General features: G+C 38.1%; 1 protein-coding gene across 1 annotated transcript in view; it reads right to left on the bottom strand.

The window, feature by feature from the left end:
* MYO3A (myosin IIIA) overlaps window positions 1-23155 on the bottom strand; it is a 229463-nt gene that overhangs the window by 100323 nt on the left and 105985 nt on the right. Inside the window, 2 exon segments of the mRNA XM_032593843.1 lie at window positions 14329-14443; window positions 14543-14641. Of these exon segments, the coding sequence (XP_032449734.1) occupies window positions 14329-14443; window positions 14543-14641 (214 nt within the window).

Below are 23155 nucleotides of genomic sequence, written 5' to 3'. Positions count from 1 at the left end.
GCTTGTACACTAGGTTGATCGCCTATGCAGACAGCAACCCAAAACTATGTGTGTGGGGGGGCGCCTGGGTGGCTCAGTCAGTTAAGCATCCGACTTTGGCTCAGGTCATGATCTTGCGGTCTGTGGGTTCGAGCCCCGCGTCGGGCTCTGTGCTGACAGCCCAGAGCCTGGAGCCTGTTTCAGATTCTGTGTCTCCCTCTTTCTCTGACCCTCCCCTGTTCATGCTCTCTCTCTGTCTCAAAAACAAATAAATGTTAAAAAAATTTATAAAAAACAAAACAAACCAAAAAAATACCGTGTGTGGGGCAAGGTCACTACTCTGTCTGCACTGAGTTAATCTTCCCAAGGCAAAATAATTGTTAGAAGGACTCTTCCTCTTCCAGAAGTTTCTTGTACTACATCTCTTATTCAACCATCCACCCATCCATTCGTTCATCCAACCAGCATCTGTTTGCTATTTATTAAGCACTATGTCAGATACTGGACATATCAATAACTAAGAATAATTTCTGTTCTCAAGGACTCTACAGTCTCCTGGAACCAAAGGGTATGGATCATTTCCTATACTGAATTTCTATATAGATTATTTCTATGTATTTCTACTTTCTGTATTTTATTATAGTTCTTTTAATAAATAAACTTTATTTTTATTTATTTATTATTTTTATGAAGGCTTCACATCCAGTGCAGAGCCCAATGCTGGGCTTGAACTCATGACTGTGTGATCAAAACCTGAACTGAGATCAAGAGTCAGACGCATAACTGACTGAGCCACCCAGGTACCCCTAAACTTGATTTTTAGAGCAGTTTGAGGGTCACAGCAAAACTGAGTGGAAAGCATAGAGTTACCAGTTAGCCCCTGTCCTCCTTGCTCCACACACCCAGCTCTCCCCACTATCAACATCCTGCATTAGGGTGATGCATGTGTTATAATCAATGAACCTACACTGAAACATGATTGTCACCCAAAGTCCATAGTTGACATCAGAGTTCACACTTGGTGTCGGATATTCTCTGGATTTTTATAAATGTATAATGACACCTATCTACCACTATAGTACCATACAGTATTTCCATTGCCCTAAAATCCCCTGTGCTCTGCCTACTCACCTCTCCTTGCAGCCTATAACTACCCGTGGTCTTTTACTGTTTCCATAGTTTTGCCTTTTCCAAAATGTTATATAGTTGGGATCATATAGTCTATAGCCCTTTCAGATTGGCTTCTTTCACTTAGTGATGTGCATTTAAGGTTCCCCCGTGTGTTTTCATGGCTTGATAGCTCGTTTCTTTTTAGCACTGAATAATACCCCATTATTAGGATGTGCCACAGTTTATTTATCCATTCACCCACTGAAGGATGTCTCAGTTACTTTAAGTTTTGGTGATTATGAATGAAGTTACTACAAACATTAGTATACCGGTTTTTGTGTGGATATAAATTTTCAATTCCTTTGGGTAAATACCAAAGACCTTGACTGCTGGATCACATGGTAAGAGTATGAGAACTCTTCCCATGGAGACTGCCATGTGAAGAAGAAGACAGAGATCAAGGTGAGGCCTCTGAAATCCAAGGTCACTAAGGACTGCCAGGGAATCACCAGAAGGTAGAGAAGAGGCATGGAACAGATTCTCCCTCACAGCCCTCTACAAGAAACTAACCTTGTCTCAGACTTCTAACCTGTAGAACTGTGAGGAAATAAATTTCTGTTACTTAAATCACCTGGCCTGTGGTACTCTGCTACGGCAGCCTTAGCAAAGGAATATAGTATCAATGCTTTTTTACTAAATTGATGAATAAGATGCATAGCCTTGGGATAATCATGTTTATTCTTTTTCTTTTAATGTTTGTTTATTTTTGACAGAGAGAGAGAGAGAGAGAGAGTGCAGGTAGGGGAGGGGCAGAGAGAGAGGCAGACATAGAATCTGAAGCAGGTTCCAGGCTCTGAGCTGTCAGTGCAGAGCCCAACACGGAGCTCAAATTCATGAATCACGAGATCATGACCTGAGCCAACATCGGACACTTAACCGACTAAGCCACCCAGGCTCCCTCAATGTGTTTATTCTTAACTGTTTAAAACCTTTGAGATAATATTAGAGACATAGAAAAAAAATCTGGCAACTAACTTTTGTGACTTGAATTTAAATACTTATTTGATAATATACTTATGATTTTAATTTTAAAAGCATAACATAATTTGCAAAGTGTATTCAAATATATAAAATACTTGATCTTCTACATTAGTAATTTTAAATTATTATATTTTCAGGGCTAGTAAGTTGAAGTGTTTAAGATTTAGTTAAATGACTAGAAAGTTTAGAAAGTCCTTATCATTCCTGATAAGACTGCTGTGTTAGTCATTTAGAATATCTGAAAGACTGAAATGTACTAAATTTTTACATAGTTTCAGGCATGCAAAGAACTTAATTATATCTGTTTAGGACAAGTTATGAGTTAAGTGAACAAAGCAGACAGAAAGTTGTTTCTAATCTTAGACAAAGACTGTTAGATGCACAAATTGAAATAAAAGATGTGTCAAGAGAATGAGAAGACAAGCCACAGACTGGAAGAAAGTATTTGCAAAAAGCACATCTGATAAAGGATTGTTATCCAAAACATAATTTTTTTTGAAAACAATAAAAAAAAAACCTGGTTAAAAAATGGGTCAAAGACCTTAACAGACACCTTGCCAAAGAAGATGTACAGATGCCAAATAAGCATATGAAAGATGTTCCATATCATACGTCATCAGAGAAATGTAAATGGAAACCACAAGGGGTTACCATGGCATACCTTTCAGATTGGCCAAAAGCCAAAAAAACACTGACAACACCAAATGCTGATCAGGATGTGAAGCAACAAGAACTCTCACTCATTGCTGCTGGGAATGCAAACTGTTACAGCCACCTTGGTGGACAGCTTGACAGTTTCCTACAAAACTAAACACACTCTTACCACCTAATCGAACAACTGAGATCCATGGTATTTACCCAAAGGAACTGAAAACTTACGTTTTCACCAAAAGTGAATCCTAATGTCAACTATGAACTTCGGATCATAATGACACGTCAGTGTAGGTTCATCTACTTCCTTCCTTGTAGGTTTCTAAGAATTCCCCATCATTTTCACACCTTAGTTCCAGTTCATGTTCTTTTTCTCCTTCTCCACACATTATAATCTCTTCTTAGAACCTCTCAGTGACCAGCCACTAGACTTCATGTTTCTATAACATTCTCTGTTTGTTATCATGGAATTGATTACATTTTATTGACATTATGCTTAGCGTATGTGTCTTCTATCAGATTATAAATTCAATGAGGACAGAGACTCTGCTTAATTCATATATCTAATTCCTACACAGCAGGCACTCAATTAATGCTTATCAAACTGTTTTCTTTTACGTCAATCAAGTAACAGTAAAGTTTTCTTCACCCCACTCAAGAGAGTGGTGAGAAAGGACAATCCCTGTGCTTCAAAGCAGGTGGGAATCACCGTGGACCATGACAAAGTGACAACAGCCCAGGCTGAGGGGTGTGGCACTACCCAGTCTAGCCCTGGGATAGTCAAGATGCTAATGCTGCCACTGAGAAAGGACAGAGAAGGCAGGATGGGGAGGAGCAGGCTGGGACAGGTACCCACAGGCAGGGACACTAATCAGAGCCCACATTACCAGCCAAACAGGAACTGACAAGAGGAAAGGAAGGAGAGGCCCTGCCGTCAGCATGTGCAGGTGAATTTCTATACAAGGGATATTAACATTTGCTCTGTGTAGGATGAACTTCGCACGTTCTTAAAGCAATAAAATGACATGACCAATCTGCAAAGATTAGAATTAAAATTATATAGCCCTCAATTTTAGTCATCAAATCATAGATAATGAAACTTATTGTACTGATAATGAAACTCACACTAGACAGGTTTAGTTATTGGTCTAAGACACACAGCTAGAGACAAGCCATGTCGAGGAATTTAACCCACAGGTGCTGACTCCCTAGTACAGAAATATTGTTATTTTAACTAACTGTCTTCCTGGGTCCCATCATTCATTTCGTTCAGGTCATTAGTGTTGGCTGAGTTAGGACCTACTACAATCATAACTTATTTTCTGCATTTTGAATGAAGACAAGTAGGTATCAAGTTATTATTATTTTAAAATCATTATCAAATGACTAACTAAAAAAGACTGATATGCCTCTCTCACCCCAGCCCAAACCAATTTTTTAAAATGAAGCATTTCACAGAAATTCACTTAAGATACTTAAAAACTTGTTTCACAAGTTTTGTTGTAACTGTATTTTGTTGTAACTATAGTCATAACTTGTAATCCAAAGAAAATGTATTAGAATGTTATTTTAGACTATCATAAGAAATGTAAGCAAAATTAAAGCAGAAAAAGGCATTCCCATCTTAGACATGAAACAAATGACTGTGCTAAGAAAAATAAAACCTCCTGTCATGACATAGTAAACATGTTCTCTAAATGAGTTGAATCATAAAACTAGTCTCCATTTATTTTAAAACCATGGCAGGACAATGGCTTAGGAAATCATATGTTTTAAAATGTTTTAGAGGTTTCCAACTTGTGTGATTTTCAGAGAAGATCTGCTTTTGATTTGCCTGTCATTCCTTTGCATTGTGTTGACTCACCAATGCACAAGTGAATTGTATGTAACCCCTAGGGATATTTAAAGGGACACATCTACCATGGGTACTATCAACACCCATCAGAGAATGATAAGGGAGGGGGAGAGAGAGAGAGAGAGAAAGAGATGGTCATCTTGGAGAATCACCACAACTCTGCTCCAGTAAAGTGGGAAAGCAGCAAGCTATGCTTGGAGGGTGTGAGAATCATGTTATTTAACTTGATATTGAAAGCTGCCTGCTTCCAAAATGGAACTGAAGCAGCCGCTGACACAGGAAATATCCAAGAAAGTCAGTGAGGTTAAAAAAAAAAAAAATCACGGGTGCCTGGGTGGCTTAGTAGGTTAAGCATCTGACTCTTGCCCAGCCCCTGGGATCTATGCCTAGTGTAGAGCCTGCTTAAGATTCTTTCTCCCTCTCCCTCTGCCCCAACTCCAAAAAAAAACAAAACAAAAAGAGAAACAAACAAAAAAAAACCCCACAAAAAACAAACAAACAAACAAACAAAACCATCAGGGCTTGGATAAAAAGAAAATAAACATCTACTCAGTTTAATTCTACTGTCTCCAAACCTGGGCAATATGCCCTGTTAACTCTCTGAGTCTCTGCTTTCAGATGGGAGATACCACATCCTAGGAGAGTCACCTTGAACTGGACCAAGTCCACAAGATATTTAACAGTGGGGTACCTGAATGACTCAGTTGAGCAGTCTGACACTTGATTTCAGTTCAGGTCCTGTTCTCACAGTTTCATGATGGGGGGTGGGGCCTGCTTGAGACTCTCTGTCTCCCTCTCTCTCTACCCACCCCCTCTCAAAATAAAAAATAAAATTAAAAAAGAGAATAAAATAATTAAAAAAAGATACTGCGCAGTGATTATGCTTTGCTCCAGAAACAGATTTTATATTTTCCTTTATTCCAAACTATATGTTTAGATGTTTGCATGCTCAATAAACACCGAGTATGTGTAAGTTTAGAATACTGTGGTTTTAGAATACTGTGTTTTAAAGAAATGAATTATATTTGTCAGTAGATGTTAACTGCAAAACTACTTTCATTTCAGTGTTACTAAATATGGTTCTACCAAGCAAAAGAAAGGAGCTGAACCAAATATAAGTAAAACCCTGCCTCTAATGAGAGGGACTTAGAAGTAAACAAACCAATTAAAAATGATTCCCTGCTTCTAAGATAGCAACCTCTGGGGGAGGGAACTGCTAAGAAGATAAGCTCTTCTGATGACAAACACCCGGGAAAGGAGCTACAAAGAGGTCCAGCCCTGGTCAGAACCAGGAGCCGCTTGCCTCCTGTATGACATGCTTCTAGTTTGGAGGACGCCCTGAGATGCAGTCAACCTCTGTTGTTTCCCCCAAAACCAGTCAGCCCACAGAGCCAGAGCACCGTCCAAAGGATCACCTACCACGAGCAACATTCACCTTATGACCAAGGACTGGAGAAAAGGGTAGATGCTGCCTTTTTCTCTATTCACTGCACGCACTAATAAGTTGGCTTCTGCTTTAAGAGGCAGGAGTTCACCCCCATTACCCCCCGGGCTTCAATCAACTTGTCTTTATAGGTACAAGCTGGGGGTGAGGGCAGGGTTAGCGAGGGAAAGTGATATAGCAGAAGGGGAGGAGCCAGATTTGAAAGTGAATTTTGCCAGGCAGAGTGAGAAAGGTACACTGGGAAGCAGTTGTGCCCAGGGAGAGACTGGGGTCAGGGTAGGGTTAGGGTTAAACTAATTAGTATCGTGCCAGCTGGCAGAGCAGCAAACGTTCTATTTCTACTCACAATGCGGCCAACCTAGGTTTACACTGTGCTGAAACACTCAGAGGAGGACAAGATCTTGGTCCTTTAAGCCAGAGAGCAAAAGACCCAAGTGGTCACCTATGATGCTTGGGACATCAGAAGGAAGTATAAGAAGGGGACCTGGAACATGGCTGAAACTCATGCTTCCAGAGCTGAACCAACAACAAACACATTTATTTTGCCAATAATAAAAGTATCTATTTTATTAGGAAACGTATTAGGGTTATCTCTGACTCTAGATACTACAGTTGAGATGTTGCTCCCAAAAGGTAGTCAGGTCAGGTTAACAGCACAGTTTTCAGCACAATACGACATGATACGACACTCTGACCTCAGAGCACATATAGGGATGTACAGCACTCTACTCCTTACATGAGATAGCCACAGTGAATTCTATAAGCTTAATAATCACTTGATTGTCAACCAATATGCCATCCTCACCATTTCTCTCTCAGCTCTCCAGCAAAAGCTGCTACTGGTCAAGCAAATTCTCCCATCCTCATGTATCCATCCAGTCACCCTGCCAACCTTTGCTGTTGTTCTCTTTTATGAGGGTGGAGTAGGGAAATGAGAGTCACACACTGGCCACTGTAAGAACCAGGCATCTGTCTTGCTGGGAGAAAGTTCTTCATATTATAGGTAAGCAAAGAGTACAAGCTTCCTCCAAAACCTTCAGAAATCTTATCAAACAATGGTTTCTTTGTTCCACTTTACAGCATTAAGCTCTTTAATGCGTCAACAGAGAGAAGGTCCCCCCCCAATCATCTCCTTGCTACCTAGGTACCACAGAGCCACTGAGTTTCCCTATTTGAACTGCAATTTACTGGTTATGGAGTTGTAAGCCCAGTGGTTACAAGCACAGGTTACAAGCTGTGTTGACAGCTCAGAGCCTGGAGCCTGCTTCAGATTGTGTGTCTCCCTCTCTCTCTGTCCCTCTTCCGCTCATGCTCTATCTCCTTCTCTCTCTCTCTTAAAAATAAATAAACATTAAAAAAAATTAAAATAAAAAAGAGACTAAGGCTAAACATACATAAATGAATGTAAAAGGAAACACAACCAGAATAACTTAAAAGCATCAGAAAACAGCATCAGTCATATCTATGGCATCAGGTTTGATGATGATTTCTTAGCAAAATACAGATAACCCAAAAAGAAAACAGAATTTAAATAGATAAGTATCACAGAAGAATCAGAAAGCTGATTAAAGACCCAATATGAAAAAGGCCCAGGACCAGAGGCACATATGGCTGAGTTTTATCTAACCTTAATTCAAAGTTTTAAATATCACTGATCCCCAATCTTCTCTAATGATAGAAATAACCTAGGGTGCTTGTAAAAGGCCCAGCTGACTAGGTCTCTTCCGTGGAAATTTCTATATAGAAGAGGACCTATGTATCTGTGTCCAGGTGCTTTATGTCTTCAGAGACACTGGGAGCTAATTTTAACTCTGATTTAAACTTTTATAGGCCAAAGAAAAAAGATAAAAAGCTCACTGGCATACCTTTAATATGCAGATCTGATAAAGATATAACAGAAAACTAAAACAGTAGGTAAATCTCACTGATGAATATAGATGCAAAAATTCTAAATAAAACACCAGGGAATGTAATCCAGAAATTTATCTAAAGAGAAGCACAGTTTGATTCCATTATATTTATTCCAGAAACGTAAGGATACTTACATATCAAGAAATCTATCAACATGATAGATGTCAACAAGTTGCTGTAGAAAAATATGATGCCAACTGATGAAGAAAAGGCATTTGATAAGTCTGCAGGATTCCTAATAACAGCCCTCAGCAAAGCAGCAATAAAAGGAAATCATTATGATAAATGCTCTTCATCAGAAATAAGAGCAAAACAGTGAAACCATTTTACTTAAAATCAGAAACAAGACAGGGAGACAAGTTATAATCATTTGTAATTAATACTGACTTAGACTCTAAGTCTTAGATGCTCTAAGTACACAAAAGAATAGGATGACTGACATAACAGGAAAAAAGTATAAAACTCTTCTTTTTGCTGATGACATGATCATATATTTACATAAGACTACTAGCAGAAAAAAAAACATTTAGAATTACACCAAAACCCATGACCTGGTTAGGAAAAAAACCTAAAAGCTTAAGTTCTACATAAATAAAACTATAAATTATTAAAAACTCAAACGACATCTAAACAAATAGAAAGGCAGGTCATGACCCGTGATGAGAAAACATAAATAACATGATAAAAATAACAATGCCACAAAAGTTACTAAAATACAATTCTCATTAGAATTCCAGCAGGGGTTTCAGAACTGAATAAGTTGATCTTAAAGTCTATACTGAGAAACAAATGACAGACATTAGCTTAGGCAAGGATTAAAAAGAAGAAAGTGAGAAGAGGACATGCTTTTCTTGGTAGGATACCTTACTAAAAATATAATATCAAACCACTGTAATTGTCAACAGAATATTGATATAGAGACAGAAACATAGACTGGTGGATAAAATAATGACTCAGAAAGAGATTCCATTCTAATTTTTTTTTTTTTAACGTTTATTTATTTTTGGGACAGAGAGAGACAGAGCATGAACGGGGGAGGGGCAGAGAGAGAGGGAGACACAGAATCAGAAACAGGCTCCAGGCTCCGAGCCATCAGCCCAGAGCCTGATGCGGGGCTCGAACTCCCGGACCGCGAGATCGTGACCTGGCTGAAGTCGGACGCTTAACCGACTGCGCCACCCAGGCGCCCCGAGATTCCATTCTATATAAGACTTTAATATAGGATAAGTCAATCCAGTAGGCAAAGGGTAGTTATTTAACATAGTGAGGCATGACTGGCTCTCCACTGGGAAGAGAATAAAAGTGGTACCCCATTTGGCACTATGTAAAAAATTAATTTCAAATGGATCAAATATATTTAATATATTAAGTGTATGTTTTTAAACTTTCAAAACAATCTAGGAGTCTACATGTATAATCCAGAGAAAGTGGAAAATTTCTAAACCAGACTAGAACCCAGATGTTATAAACAAAAAAAAGACTTGTCTGAATATACAAAAATGAAAACCCTATTTTTATATGGTAAAAGTAATGACAAAAAGTTAAGAAAAAAAAAGTATAAGTATGCCATGGACCAGCCATACAACTGAAAACATATTTAAAACACAAATGATAAAAAAAATATAATGTCAATAATATTCAATGAGCAGAAATTGGCATAAAACATAGAAATGACTCAATAAAAGGGCAACATACATACATATATGTTCATAAAAAGCAAATCCAAGCAGCTAACACAAAAAATAAAAAAAAATTAAAAAAAGGAAAGATGCTCAAATTCACTCTTAGTTAAGGATATGCAAACTTGAAATGAGAGGTTACATACACCCGTCAGATTACCAAATATTTAAAAAGCTACAACACATGGCAGAGATGGTGGTGTAGGGGACTCACATACATTGCTGGTAGAAATATCAAATGTTTTATAGTTGTTAGAAAGCAATTTTGCAATTCATATTCAAATTTAAAATACATATACCCTATGACCCAGCAATCCCACCACTAGGGACCTACCCCACTGAGATAAAAGCACCAAGAAATAAAAACAAATTACGGCCTTGTTCAGTGACAAAGACTTAGAAACATTAATAGTTGTATGCCCAGTTATATATGAATGGCAGAATAAATTATGGTAGTACATACCACGGAACACTATGTTGCCTTTAAGAGGACTTATTAGGAGCACTTGGGTGGATCAGTTGGTAAGCGTCCGACTTTGGCTCAGGTCATGATCTCACAGTTTGTGGGTTCGACCCCCATGTTGGCTCTGTGCTGAAAGCTCAGAGCCTGGAGCCTGCTTTGGATTTTGTGCCCTCTCTCTCTGTGCCTCCCCTGCTCATGCTCATGCTCTGTTTTTCTCAAAGATAAATAAACATTAAAAAAAATTTAAGAGGACTGATTTAGTGCTACACTAGATGACTTGAAGGGATTTCCGCAAGGTATTGCAGAGTGAGAGAAACCAGGTATAGAAAAATGTGTGTAATACCAGTTAGAGTGGCTAAAGTTAACAACTCAAGAAACAACAGATGTTGGTGAGGATGTGGAGAAAGTGGAACCCTTTTGCACTGTGGGTGGGAATGCAAACTGGTGCAGCCACTCAGGAAAACAATATGGAGGTTCCTCAAAAAATTAAAAACAGAACTACCCTACGACCCAGCAATTGCACCCCTAGGAATTTATCCAAAGGATACAAAAATGCTGATTCAAAGGGGCACATGCACCCCAATATTTATATCAGTGCTGTCAACAACAATCAAATTATGGAAAGAGCCCACTGTCCATCAACTGATGAATGGATTAAGAAGATGGTGTGCATACATACACACACACACACACACACACACACACACACTACTTGGAGATGAAAAGAATGAAATCTTAACATTTGCAACAACGTGGATGGAAACGGAGGGTATTATGCTAAGTAAAATAAGTCAGCCAGAGAAAAACAGATACCACATGATTTCACTCATATGTGGAATTTGAGAAAATTAACAGATGATCATAGAGGAAGGGAAGGAAAAATAAGATATAAACAGAGAGGGAGGCAAACCATAAGAGACACTTAAATATAGAGAACTGAGGGTTGATGGGGAGGGTTGAGGGGGTAGGGGAGGTAGGTGATGGACATTAAGGAGGGCACTTGTTGGGATGAGCACTGGGTGTTATATGTAAGTGATGAATCACTGGGTTCTATTCCTGAAGACAAGACTATACTGTATGTTAACTGGCCTGAGAATGAATGTATATATATGTATGCATATGTACATATGTATATGTACATATATGTACATGTACATATATATGTGTGTGTATAAAAGAAAAATGTGTGTAATATAATACCATATTAATAAAACAATGCCCATCCCTCCAGATTCATGTGCATGTACATGTGTGTTTACACATGTATACATGGTGTCTATAAGCAGTACTTAATAAGCAAGGAGATAAATATGAAATGCTGGATTATAAATGCTGAGTTGTTAACATCCATTTGCTGGGGAAAGGAAAAAAGAGCAGATATGGATGGAGGGGGTGAGATGGGGAAGAGCAAGATGAACAAAAAAGAAGTCTTATAAAAGGCTGAGCTAGAAAGTGACAAGGTGATCCTCAAATTCACATAGAAATTCCAGGGACTCAAAACAATTGGGAAAAAGAACAAAGTTAGGGGAATCACACTTTCCAATTTCAAAACTTATTACAAAGCCACAGTAACCAAGCGTGAGACTAGCAGAAACACGTAGAGGTAATTATAATAGAACTGAGAGTTCAGAAATAAATCTATACATTTATGGTCAACTGATCTTTTTTTTAAATTTTAAAAAATGTTTATTTATGTTTGAGAGACAGAGACAGAGTGTGAGTGGGTGAGGGGCAGAGGGAGAGGGAGACACAGAATCTGAAGCAGGCTCCAAGCTGTCAGCACAGAGCCCAACGCGGGGCTCAAACTCACGAACCGTGAGATCATGACCCAAGCAAAGTTGGACACTTAACCAACTGAGCCACCAGGCGCCCCTTCTTTCTTTTTTTTTTTAAGGTTATTTATTTTGAGAGAGGGAGAGAGAGTGAGTCGGGGAGAAGCAGAGAGAGAGAGGAACAGAATCCCAAGTGGGCTCATCACTGTCAGCACAAAGCCTCCCGTAGGGCTTGATCTCATGAACCATGGGATCATGACCTAAGGTGAAATCAAGAATCAGATGCTTAACTGACTAAGACACCAAGGTACCTCAATTTTCTTTTTTTAAATGTTTATTTATTTTAGAGACAGAGAGAGAGAGAGAGAGAGTGTATGTGAGCACAAGGGGGCAGGGGCAGAGAGAGAGGGGGACAGAGGTTCTGAAGTGGGTCTGTGCTAAAAGCAGAGAGCCCGATGTGGGGCTCAAACTCAAGAACAGTGAGATCATGACCTGAGCTGAAGTCAGATGCTTAACCCACTGAGCGACCCAGGCGCCTCTATGGTCAACTGATTTTCACAAAGATGCCAAACCCAGCAATGGGGAAAGAATAGTCTTCAACAAATGGTTGTGGTACAACTGAATATCTACATGCAAAAGAAGCTATCTCACATCAGACACAAATATTAACTCAAAGTGGAACAGTAACCTGTATGCAAGAGTGAAAACAATACAGCTCCTGGAAGAATATTTAGGTACGAATTTCTGTGACTTTGGATGAGTCAATAGTTTCCTATATATGACACAAAAATAACAAGCAACAAAAGACAAATGGATAAACTGGACATCATAAAAATTAAAAACATGTATACTTGCAAAGGACACCATCAAGAAAGTAAAAAGATAATAGGAGCGTCTGGGTGGCTCAGTCATTTAAGTGTCCGACTTTGGCTCAGGTCATGATCTCGCAATTTGTGAGTTTGGGCCCTGCGTCGGGCTCTGTGCTGATAGCGCAGAACCTGGAGCCTGCTTTGGATTCTGTGCCTCTCTCTCTCTCTGTTCCTCCCTGTCCTGTGCTCTGTCTCTCTCTCTTTATCTCTCAAAATTAAAGATTAAAAAAAAAGAAAAAAGAAGGTAAAAAGATAACAAAAGGGAGACAATTTTTGCAAATCACTTATCTGATAAGGGACTTGTATTTACAACATAAATAATCCTTAACAATTCAATAATAAAAACGCAACCCAATTTTTTAAAAAGGTAAAGGGTATGAATAGACATTTCTTCACACAAGATACATAAATGACCAATAAGTACACGTAAAGAAGTTCAGGGTCATAAGCCATTAGGTAAATGCAAATCAAAACCACAATAAGGTACCACTTCACACCCACTAGGATGGCTATAATAAAAAAGACAGATAATAGTAAATGTTGGGGAGGATATGGAGAAACTGGAAAATTTGTGCACTGCTGGTTAGAATGTAAACTAGTGCAGCTGCTTTGGAAAACAGTCTAGCAGTTCCTCAAAAGGTTCAACACAGTGTTACCTATGACTCAGTAGTTCCACTCCTAGGTATACACCAAAGAGAAATGGAAACTTACGTCCACACAAAAAATTATACATGAGAGTTCACAGCTGCATTATTCATGATAGCCCCCAAATGGAAACAACCCAAATGTCTATCAACTGATGACTGGATAAATAACATCAAGTATATCCATAAAATGAGGTATTATTCAACAATGAAAAGAAATGAACTACTGATACATGCTCCATCCAACATGCGCGCACCTTGAAAACATTACTATGTTAAATGAGAGAAGCTAGTCACACAGGATGATGTATTGCATCACTCTGTTTATGTGAAATGTCCAGAATAAAATGATCCATGGTGACAGAAAGCAAAAATGGGTAAGAATGAGGAGGAACTCCTAATCACTAGCATGTTTCTTTTGGGAGTGAAAAATTTAGAACATGAAAATATTCTAAAAATGATTATGATGATGGATGCATAATTCTGAATATACTAAAAGTCATTAAAATGTACACTCTAAATGGCTGACTTGTATGGTATGTGAATTACATCTTAATAAAGTTGTATTAAAAAACTGCACTAAAAAAAGACTCCACTAGCACTCCCATTTAGGTATTTATGCAAAATGTAATATATATGGGAGATGCAAATATAAATGAAAGATTCAGAACAAAATGAAATTCAATTATATGTCATGACCACCATCTCTTTACATATGAAGTAAATATTGTAAAATTCTAGTAAGTATTCTTGTTATTCTGTAAGGTTGTTTCAGTAATTAAAAGAATGATTCACATAAAACATTTAGTACAATGCCTGGCATATATTAATCACTCAATAAATGCTCATTCTTACCATTAGTGATGACAAAGTATTTCCTAAAGAGGTTCCAAATGTCTTTCATACTTACCTCCATTGTAAAACCTATGACTTTGAAACATTGCTCAATTAATTCATATTGGGATTTATAGAAACTATTATTCATCATATCCTGTACTGTTCTGAGGTGGTCATTTTGTAGATATCTGAAAAAAATATGAAAGGATGGGTCAAAATATAAAGTTCAATCAGAAGTGAAAATATTACTTATACAAGTACCACCTTGTATAAGGTGGTGACCTTACCTGGGAGGCTTATTTTCAGGCAATTTGTAATGGGCTAGTTTCTTCTTTTCAGCTAATCCAGCATAGATATAGTAAAAAATATGAAAATTTTTTTCTCCACTGAAAAAAGAAGACATTTTCAGTAAGGGGATTAGTAAGAATATTTACTAATTTAAAATTACTTGGCAATATAATTATCAGAACAACTGTGAGTGCTAACATGGGCTTCCCAGAAAATTTGATTTAGGCTTTTTATTGTTGTCGTCATTATTTTCAACAACCACTGTCATTAAATTCCAGACATGACTAACCACTTTATATGAATCATTCAATGCATGTTTGTGAGGGACTATTAGGCATTGTTCTAGACACTAGAATGTAGCAGGAGTTAAACAGTCAAAAATCCCTAACCTCTTGGAGTTTACAGAGAAAAACAAATTAATTATATATACAGCATACCAGATGGTCATAAGTGCTACATTATCTCATTTACCTGCCACAGCCCCCTAGTTACTCATGGGCTCCCACCATTTTACAATCATGGACACGGAGACTTAGAGGGGCTACCATTCTCCCCTCAGCTCATACAGCTGATGGCTAAATTGGATTCAAATCAGGGCTGTTTCATTCCAAAGTCTTTAACTACTTTGTTAAATGTTTTTTTCTGGGGCTCACTTGCATGAGAAATCTGTTTCTTAGGACTCTCAAATTCCATTATTCTGTGGTCTACATATTAACAGCATTCCCCAGATCCTGGAACAATACAAATAAGGGAATAACAGTAATAATTTATTCAATTATGTATGCATATGCATATATGTATATATATACATGTATATATATGCTTACATATTATAAAATCAATGATAACAGTGATACAAGGGACTGGAGAGAGAAATTAGGATTATTTTGTTATTATAGGGTGCTGACTCTAGTGTTATTTGAAAGTAGACTTACATTAGTGGTAAATATATATTAAAAACTCTAAGGCAACCACTAAAAAACTAAAAAACAATAAGTATTACCAAAATATGCTAAGAAAGGAGAGAAAATGGAATGACAGAAAATGCTCAATTAAAATGACAAAATGCAGAAAAAGAATGGGAAACACAAATAGGAACAAAGAACAAGGGCAAAAATTAGAAAGCATTAACAAATATAATAGATATTAATCCAACTATATCAGTAATCACTCTGAACATCAATGGTTTAAATATACCAATTAAAAACAAATTGTTAGAGGGATCAAAAAATAAGACCTATACATATGTTGTCTGCAAGAAACTCACTTTAAATATAAATGGATAAAGAGGAATATACCATGCTAACATTCATCAAAAGAAAGCTGGAACAGCTATATTAATTTCAGACAGAGCAGACTTCAAAGCAAGGAAGTTATCAGGGATTAAGAAGTATATTACAATAATGATAAGGGGTTCACTTCTCCAAGAGACATAATAATCCTTCATGTTTATGGACATAACAGTGGAACATGAAACTATGTGAGACAAAAACTAATAGAACTGCAAGGAGAAACAGAAGAATGCATGTCTCTCAAAACTGGACAGATCCCATAGGCAGAAGAAAAGCAGTAAGGATACAGTTGAATGCACCAATAACATCAATCAACTGGATATAACTGATATAGACTACTTCACCCAACAACAGCAGAATTCACATTCTTCTCAAACTCATATAGAACATTCACCAAGACAGACCACATCTTAAGCCATAAAACACACCTTAACAAATTAAAAATAACTGACATCATATATCTCTGCTCTTAGACCACAATGGAATTAAACTAGAAGTCAATAACAGAAATATAACCAGAAAATTCCAAAATATGTGGAGATTAAACAATGTAGTTCTAAATAGCACATGGGTCAAAAGAGAAATATTAAAAGAAATTTTAAAAGATTTTGAATTGGGTGAGAATGAAAACACAACTTACCAAATTTGTAGGATGCAGCGAAAGCAGTGTTTAGACAGCTATTCATAGCATTGAATGCATATATTAAAAAGAAAAGAGATCTAAAAACAATAAGTTTTCATTTTAGGAAACTAGAAAATGAGTAAATTAAACCCAAAGTAAGCAGAAGAAAAGAAATAAGAAATAGAGCAGAAATCAATGAAATTAGAAACCAGAAATTAGTACAGAAAGATCAATGAAACCAAAAGCTTTACAAAAAAACAAAACAACAACAACAACAAAAAAATAAGCTCCTAGTCTGGCTAAGGAAAATAAAAAAAAAAAAAAAAAAAAAAAAGAAAAAGAGGACAAAAGTTACCAGTAACAGAAAAAAAAGAAGGGACCTCAATCACCAAAGGTTCCACTGAAATTAAAAGGATAATGAAAAGATACTATAAGCAACTCAATCCCTCAAAACTGAGATGAAAGACCAATTCTTTGAAAGACCCAATATGCCAAAACTCACACAAGAAGAAACAGATCATTTAAATAGGCTCAAAATCTATTAAAGAAGTTGAATCAATAATTAACAATCTTCCAAACTAGAAAGGTCCAGATGGGTTCACTGGTGAATTATGCCAAATACTTCATGCAGAATTTATACCAATTCTCTACAATCCCTTTCAGAAGACAGAAGCAAAGTGAACACTTAAACTCATTCAATGAGGCTAGAATTACCCTAATACAAAAACCAAATAAAGATATTATAAGAAAACTATAGACTAATATCTCTCATGAATATAAGTGAAAAAATCCTGAACAAAACATTAGCAAATTGAATCCAGCAATGAATAAACAGAATTATACACCATGACCAAGTGGGATATATCCCAGGTACACATGCATGGTTCGTTCGATGTTCAAAAATCAATCCATGTATTCTATCATATCAACAGGCTAAAGAAGAAAAATCACATGATCATACCAATAGATGCACAAAAAGCATTTGATAAAATCCAATAGCCATTCATGACAAAAGCTCTCAGTAAACTAGGAATAGAGGGGAACTTCCTCAACTTGGTAAAGAATATCCACAAAAAACCCTACAGATAAAAATCATATTTAATGTTGAGAAACTGAAAGTTTTCACACTAAGATCAAGAACAAGGTGAAGATGTCCCCTTTCACCTGCTTTTCAATATTGCACTGGAAGTCCTAACTCATGCCTACAGTTTGAGAGGGGAGAAATAAAACAGTCTTTCTTCACAGATGACTTTATCATCTGTATAGAAAATGCTAAAGAATTGACAAAAAAATTCCTCAAACTAGTAAGCAATTATAGCGAGTCTGCAGGGTACAGGTTAAATACAAAATCAATCCCACCTAAAATCCCAGCAAGTTATTTTGTGGATACTAACAAACAGATTCTAAAGTTTATATGGAGAAGCAAAAGACACAGAAGGGCCAACTCCGTATTTAACAAGAAAAAAATTTAAAGGACTGATATTGCCTGACTTCAAGAATTCCTATGAAGCTTTCAAAATCCGGACAGTGTGGTATTGACAAAAACACAAGAGACAAATAGATCAATGAGACAGATGGAGAGCCCAGAATAAATATAGTCCACTGATCCTTTAAAAAAATTTTTTTAATATTTATTTTTGAGAGAGACAGAGAGACAGAGAATGAGCAGGGGAGGGCTGGAAGAGAAGGAGACACAGAATCTGAAGCAGGCTCCAGGCACTGAGCTGTCAGCACAGAGCCCAATGCAGGGCTCAAACTCACAGACCATGAGATCATGACCTGAGCAGAAGTCGGAGGCTTAACTGAGCCACCAAGGTACCCCACCACTGATTCCTGACAAAGTAGTTAAGACAATACAATGAAGCAAAGACCAAAAAAAAAAAAAAAAAAAAATCCAAATGCAGACTTTACACCGTCCACAAAAATTAACTCAAAATGAGTCATAGACCTAAATGTGTAAAACACAAAACTATAAAACTCTTGGAAGATCAAATAAGAGAAGAGCTGATGCTGGATATGGTAATGACTTTTAAGATACAACAACAAAGTCATGATCCATGAAAGAAATGATGGATAAACTGGACTTCATTAAAATTAAAAACTTTCTGCTCTGTTAAAAGCATTTTCAGTAATCGAAAAAAGCCTATGCCAGAGACGGCGGCGTAGGAGGACGCTGGGCTCACCACATCCAGCTGGTCACTTAGATTCCACCCACACCTGCCTAACTAACCCAGAAAACCACCAGAAGACTCGCAGAATGATTCTCTGCAGCCAAGCACATACGAGAGGCCCACGGAAGAGGGTAGGAAGGGCGGAGAGGCGGTGCGCGCTGCACGGACTGGCGGGAGGGAGCTGGGGCGGAGGGGCAGCCTGCCAGCCAAGCAGAGCCCCCAGAGTCTGGCTTGCAAAAGCGGAGGGACCGGGAGGGAGTGTGTTCTGACAGCAAGCAGGACTTAACATCTGGGAGGTTATAAGTTAACAGCTCTGCTCAGAGAGAGCGGGAGGACTAGAGGACAATGGGAGGGAGAGTTGTTGAGCCCCAGACGACAGAGCTCAGCTTGGCCAGGAACAAAGGCGCTCCCAGCGCCATCTCCCTCGCCCATCCCCCAGCCAAAATCCCAAAGGGAACCAGTTCCTGTGGGGGAACTTGCTTGCACTGCGCAAATATCCAACCCTGTGCTTCTGCGGATCCATCCCTCCGGCGGATCCATCCCTCCGGCGGATCCATCCCTCCGGAGGCGGGTCTGACTCCCTCCTGGTGCCACAGGGCCCCTCCCAAAGCAGACCGCTGAAGGAGAAGCGAGCTGAGCCTGCCCCTCCCACCCCAGTGCACCTTGCCGATCCACCCCAGCTAATACGCCAGATCCCCAGCACCGCAAGCCTGGCAGTGTGCAAGTAGCCCAGATGAGCCATGCCACCCCACAGTGAATCCCGCCCCTAGGAGAGGGGAAGAGAAGGCACACACCAGTCTGACTGTGGCCCCAGCGGTGGGCTGGGGGCAGAATTCAGGTCTGACTGCGGCCTCACCCACCAACGCAAGTTATTCAAGACAGCACAGGGGAAGTGACCTGCAGTCGCACCACTCCAGGGATTATTGAAAATGACGAAACAGAAGAATTCCCCTCAGAAAAATGTCCAGGAAATAACCACAGCTAACGAACTGATCAAAAAGGATTTAAACAATATAACAGAAAGTGAATTTAGAATAATAGTCATAAAATTAATCGCTGGGCTTGAAAACAGTATAGAGGACAGCAGAGAATCTATTGCTACAGAGATCAAGGGACTAAGGAACAGCCAGGAGGAGCTAAAAAATGCTATAAATGAACTACAAAATAAAGTGGAGACAACCACAGCTTGGATTGAAGAGGCAGAGGAGAGAATAGGTGAACTGGAAGATAAAATTATGGAAAAAGAGGAAGCTGAGAAAAAGAGAGATAAAAAATCCAGGAGTATGAGGGGAAAATTAGAGAACTAAGTGATACACTAAAGAGAAATAATCTACGCATATTTGGTATTCCAGAGGAGGAAGAGAGAGGGAAAGGTGCTGAAGGTGTACTTGAAGAAATAATAGCTGAGAACTTCCCTGATCTGGGGAAGGAAACAGGCATTGAAATCCAAGAGGCACAGAGAACTCCCTTCAGACGTAACTTGAATCGATTTTCTGCACAACATATCATAGTGAAACTAGCAAAATACAAGGATAAAGAGAAAATTCTGAAAGCAGCTAGGGATAAACGTGCTCTAACATATAAAGGGAGACCGATAAGACTCGTGACAGATCTCTCTACTGAAACCTGGCAGGCCAGAAAGGAATGGCAGGAGATCTTCAATGTGATCAACAGAAAAAAGATGCAGCCGAGAATCCTTTATCCAGCAAGTCTGTCATTTAGAATAGAAGGAGAGATACTGGGTGTTGTATGGAAACCAATTTGTCAATAAATTTCATAAAAAAAAAAAATAAATAAAAAAAAATAAAGGTCTTCCCAAACAAACAGAAACTGAAGGAATTCGTCACCACTGAACCAGCCCTACAAGAGATCCTAAGGGGGACCCTGTGAAACAAAGTACCAGAGACATCGCTACAAGCATGAAACCTATGGACATCACAATGACTCTAAACCCATATCTTTCTATAATAACACTGAACGTATATGGACTAAATGTGCCAACCAAAAGACACAGGGTATCAGAATGGATAAAAAAAACAAGACCCATCTATTTGCTGTCTACAAGAGACTCATTTTAGACCTGAAGACACCTTCAGATTGAAAGTGAGGGGATGGAGAACTATTTATCATGCTACTGGAAGTCAAAAGAAAGCTGGAGTAGCCATACTTATATCTGACAAACGAGACTTTAAATTAAAGGCTTTAACAAGAGATGAAGAAGGGCATTATATAATAATTACAGGGTCTATCCATCAGGAAGAGCTAACAATTATAAATGTCTATGTGCTGAATACGGGAGCCCCCAAATATATAAAACAATTACTCACAAAAATAAGCAACCTTATTGATAAGAATGTGGTAATTGCAGGGGACTTTAACACTCCACTTACAGAAACGGATTGATCATCTAGACACACGGTCAATAAAGAAACAAGGGCCCTGAATGATACATTGGATCAGATGGACTGGCAGATATATTTAGAACTCTGCATCCCAAAGCAACAGAATATACTTTCTTCTCGAGTGCACATGGAACATTCTCCAAGATAGATCACATACTGGGTCACAAAACAGCCCTTCATAAGTATACAAGAATTGAGATCATACCATGCATACTTTCAGACCACAATGCTATGAAGCTTGAAATCAATCACAGGAAAAACTCTGGAAATCCTCCAAAAGCATGGAGGTTAAAGAAACCCTACTAAAGAATGAATGGGCCAACCAGGCAATTAGAGAAGAAATTTAAAAATATATGGAAACAAACAAAATGAAAATACAACAATCCAAACGCTTTGGGATGCAGCGAAGGCAGTCCTGAGAGGAAAATACATTGCAATCCAGGCCTATCTCAAGAAACAAGAAAAATCCCAAATACAAAATCTAGCAGCACACCTAAAGGAAATAGAAGCAGAACAGCAAAGATACCCCAAACCCAGCAGAAGAAGAGAAATAAGAAAGATCAGATCAGAAATAAACAATATAGAATCTAAAAAAACTGTAGAGCAGATCAATGAAACCAAGAGTTGGTTTTTTGAAAAAATAAACAAAATTGATAAACCTCTAGCCAGGCTCCTCAAAAAGAAAAGGGAGATGGCCCAAATAGATTAAAATCATGAATGAAAATGGAATTATTACAACCAATCCCTCAAAGATACAAGCAATTATCAGGGAATACTATGAAAAATTATATGCCAACAAACTGGACAACCTGGAAGAAATGGACAAATTCCTAAACACCCAGACACTTCCAAAACTCAATCAGGAGTAAATAGAAAGCTTGAACAGACCCATAACCAGCGAGGAAATTGAATCAGTTATCAAAAATCTCCCAACAAATAAGAGTCCAGGACCAGATGGCTTCCCAGGGGAGTTCTACCAGATGTTTAAAGCTGAGATAATACCTATCCTTCTCAAGCTATTCCAAAAAATAGAAAGGGAAGGAAAACTTCCAGACTCATTCTATGAAGCCAATATTACTTTGATTCCTAAACCAGACAGAGACCCAGCAAAAAAGAACTACAGGCCAATATCCCTGATGAATATGGATGCAAAAATTCTCAATAAGATACTAGCAAATCGAATTCAACAGCATATAAAAAGAATTATTCACCATGATCAAGTGGGATTCATTCCTGGGATGCAGGGCTGGTTCAACATTCGCAAATCAATCAACGTGATACATCACATTAATAAAAGAAAAGATAAGAACCATATGATCTTGTCAATCGATGCAGAAAAAGCATTTGACAAAATTCAGCATCCTTTCTTAATAACAACCCTCGAGAAAGTCGGGATAGAAGGAACATACTTAAAGATCATAAAAGCCATTTATGAAAAGCCCACAGCTAACATCATCCTCAATGGGGAAAAACTGAGAGCTTTAGCCCTGAGATCAGGAACACGACAGGGATGCCCACTCTCACTGCTGTTGTTTAACATAGTGTTGGAAGTGCTAGCATCAGCAATCAGACAACAAAAGGAAATCAAAGGCATCAAAATTGGCAAAGATGAAGTCAAGCTTTCGCTTTTTGCAGATGACATGATATTATACATGGAAAATCTGACAGATTCCACCAAAAGTCTGCTAGAACTGATACATGAATTTAGCAAAGTTGCAGGATACAAAACCAATGTACAGAAATCAGATGCATTCTTATACACTAATAATGAAGCTACAGAAAGACTCCCATTCACAATTGCACCAAGAAGCATAAAATACCTAGGGATAAATCTAACCAAATATGTAAAAGATCTGTATGCTGAAAACTATAGAAAGCTTATGAAGGAAATTGAAGAAGATATAAAGAAATGGAAAGACATTCCATGCTCATGGATTGGAAGAATAAATATTGTCAAAATGTCAATACTACCCAAAGCTATCGACACATTCAATGCAATCCCAATCAAAATTGCACCAGCATTCTTCTCAAAGCTAGAACAAGCAATCCTAAAATTCATATGGAACCACAAAAGGCCCCGAATAGCCAAAGTAATTTTGAAGAAGAAGACCAAAGCAAGAGGCAT

This window comes from Lynx canadensis, chromosome B4 (genome assembly GCF_007474595.2).
Source record: "Lynx canadensis isolate LIC74 chromosome B4, mLynCan4.pri.v2, whole genome shotgun sequence".
NCBI lineage: Eukaryota > Metazoa > Chordata > Mammalia > Carnivora > Felidae > Lynx > Lynx canadensis.
The sequence above is the reverse complement of the archived record's forward strand: the minus strand, read 5'-3'. Positions and strand labels throughout refer to the sequence as shown.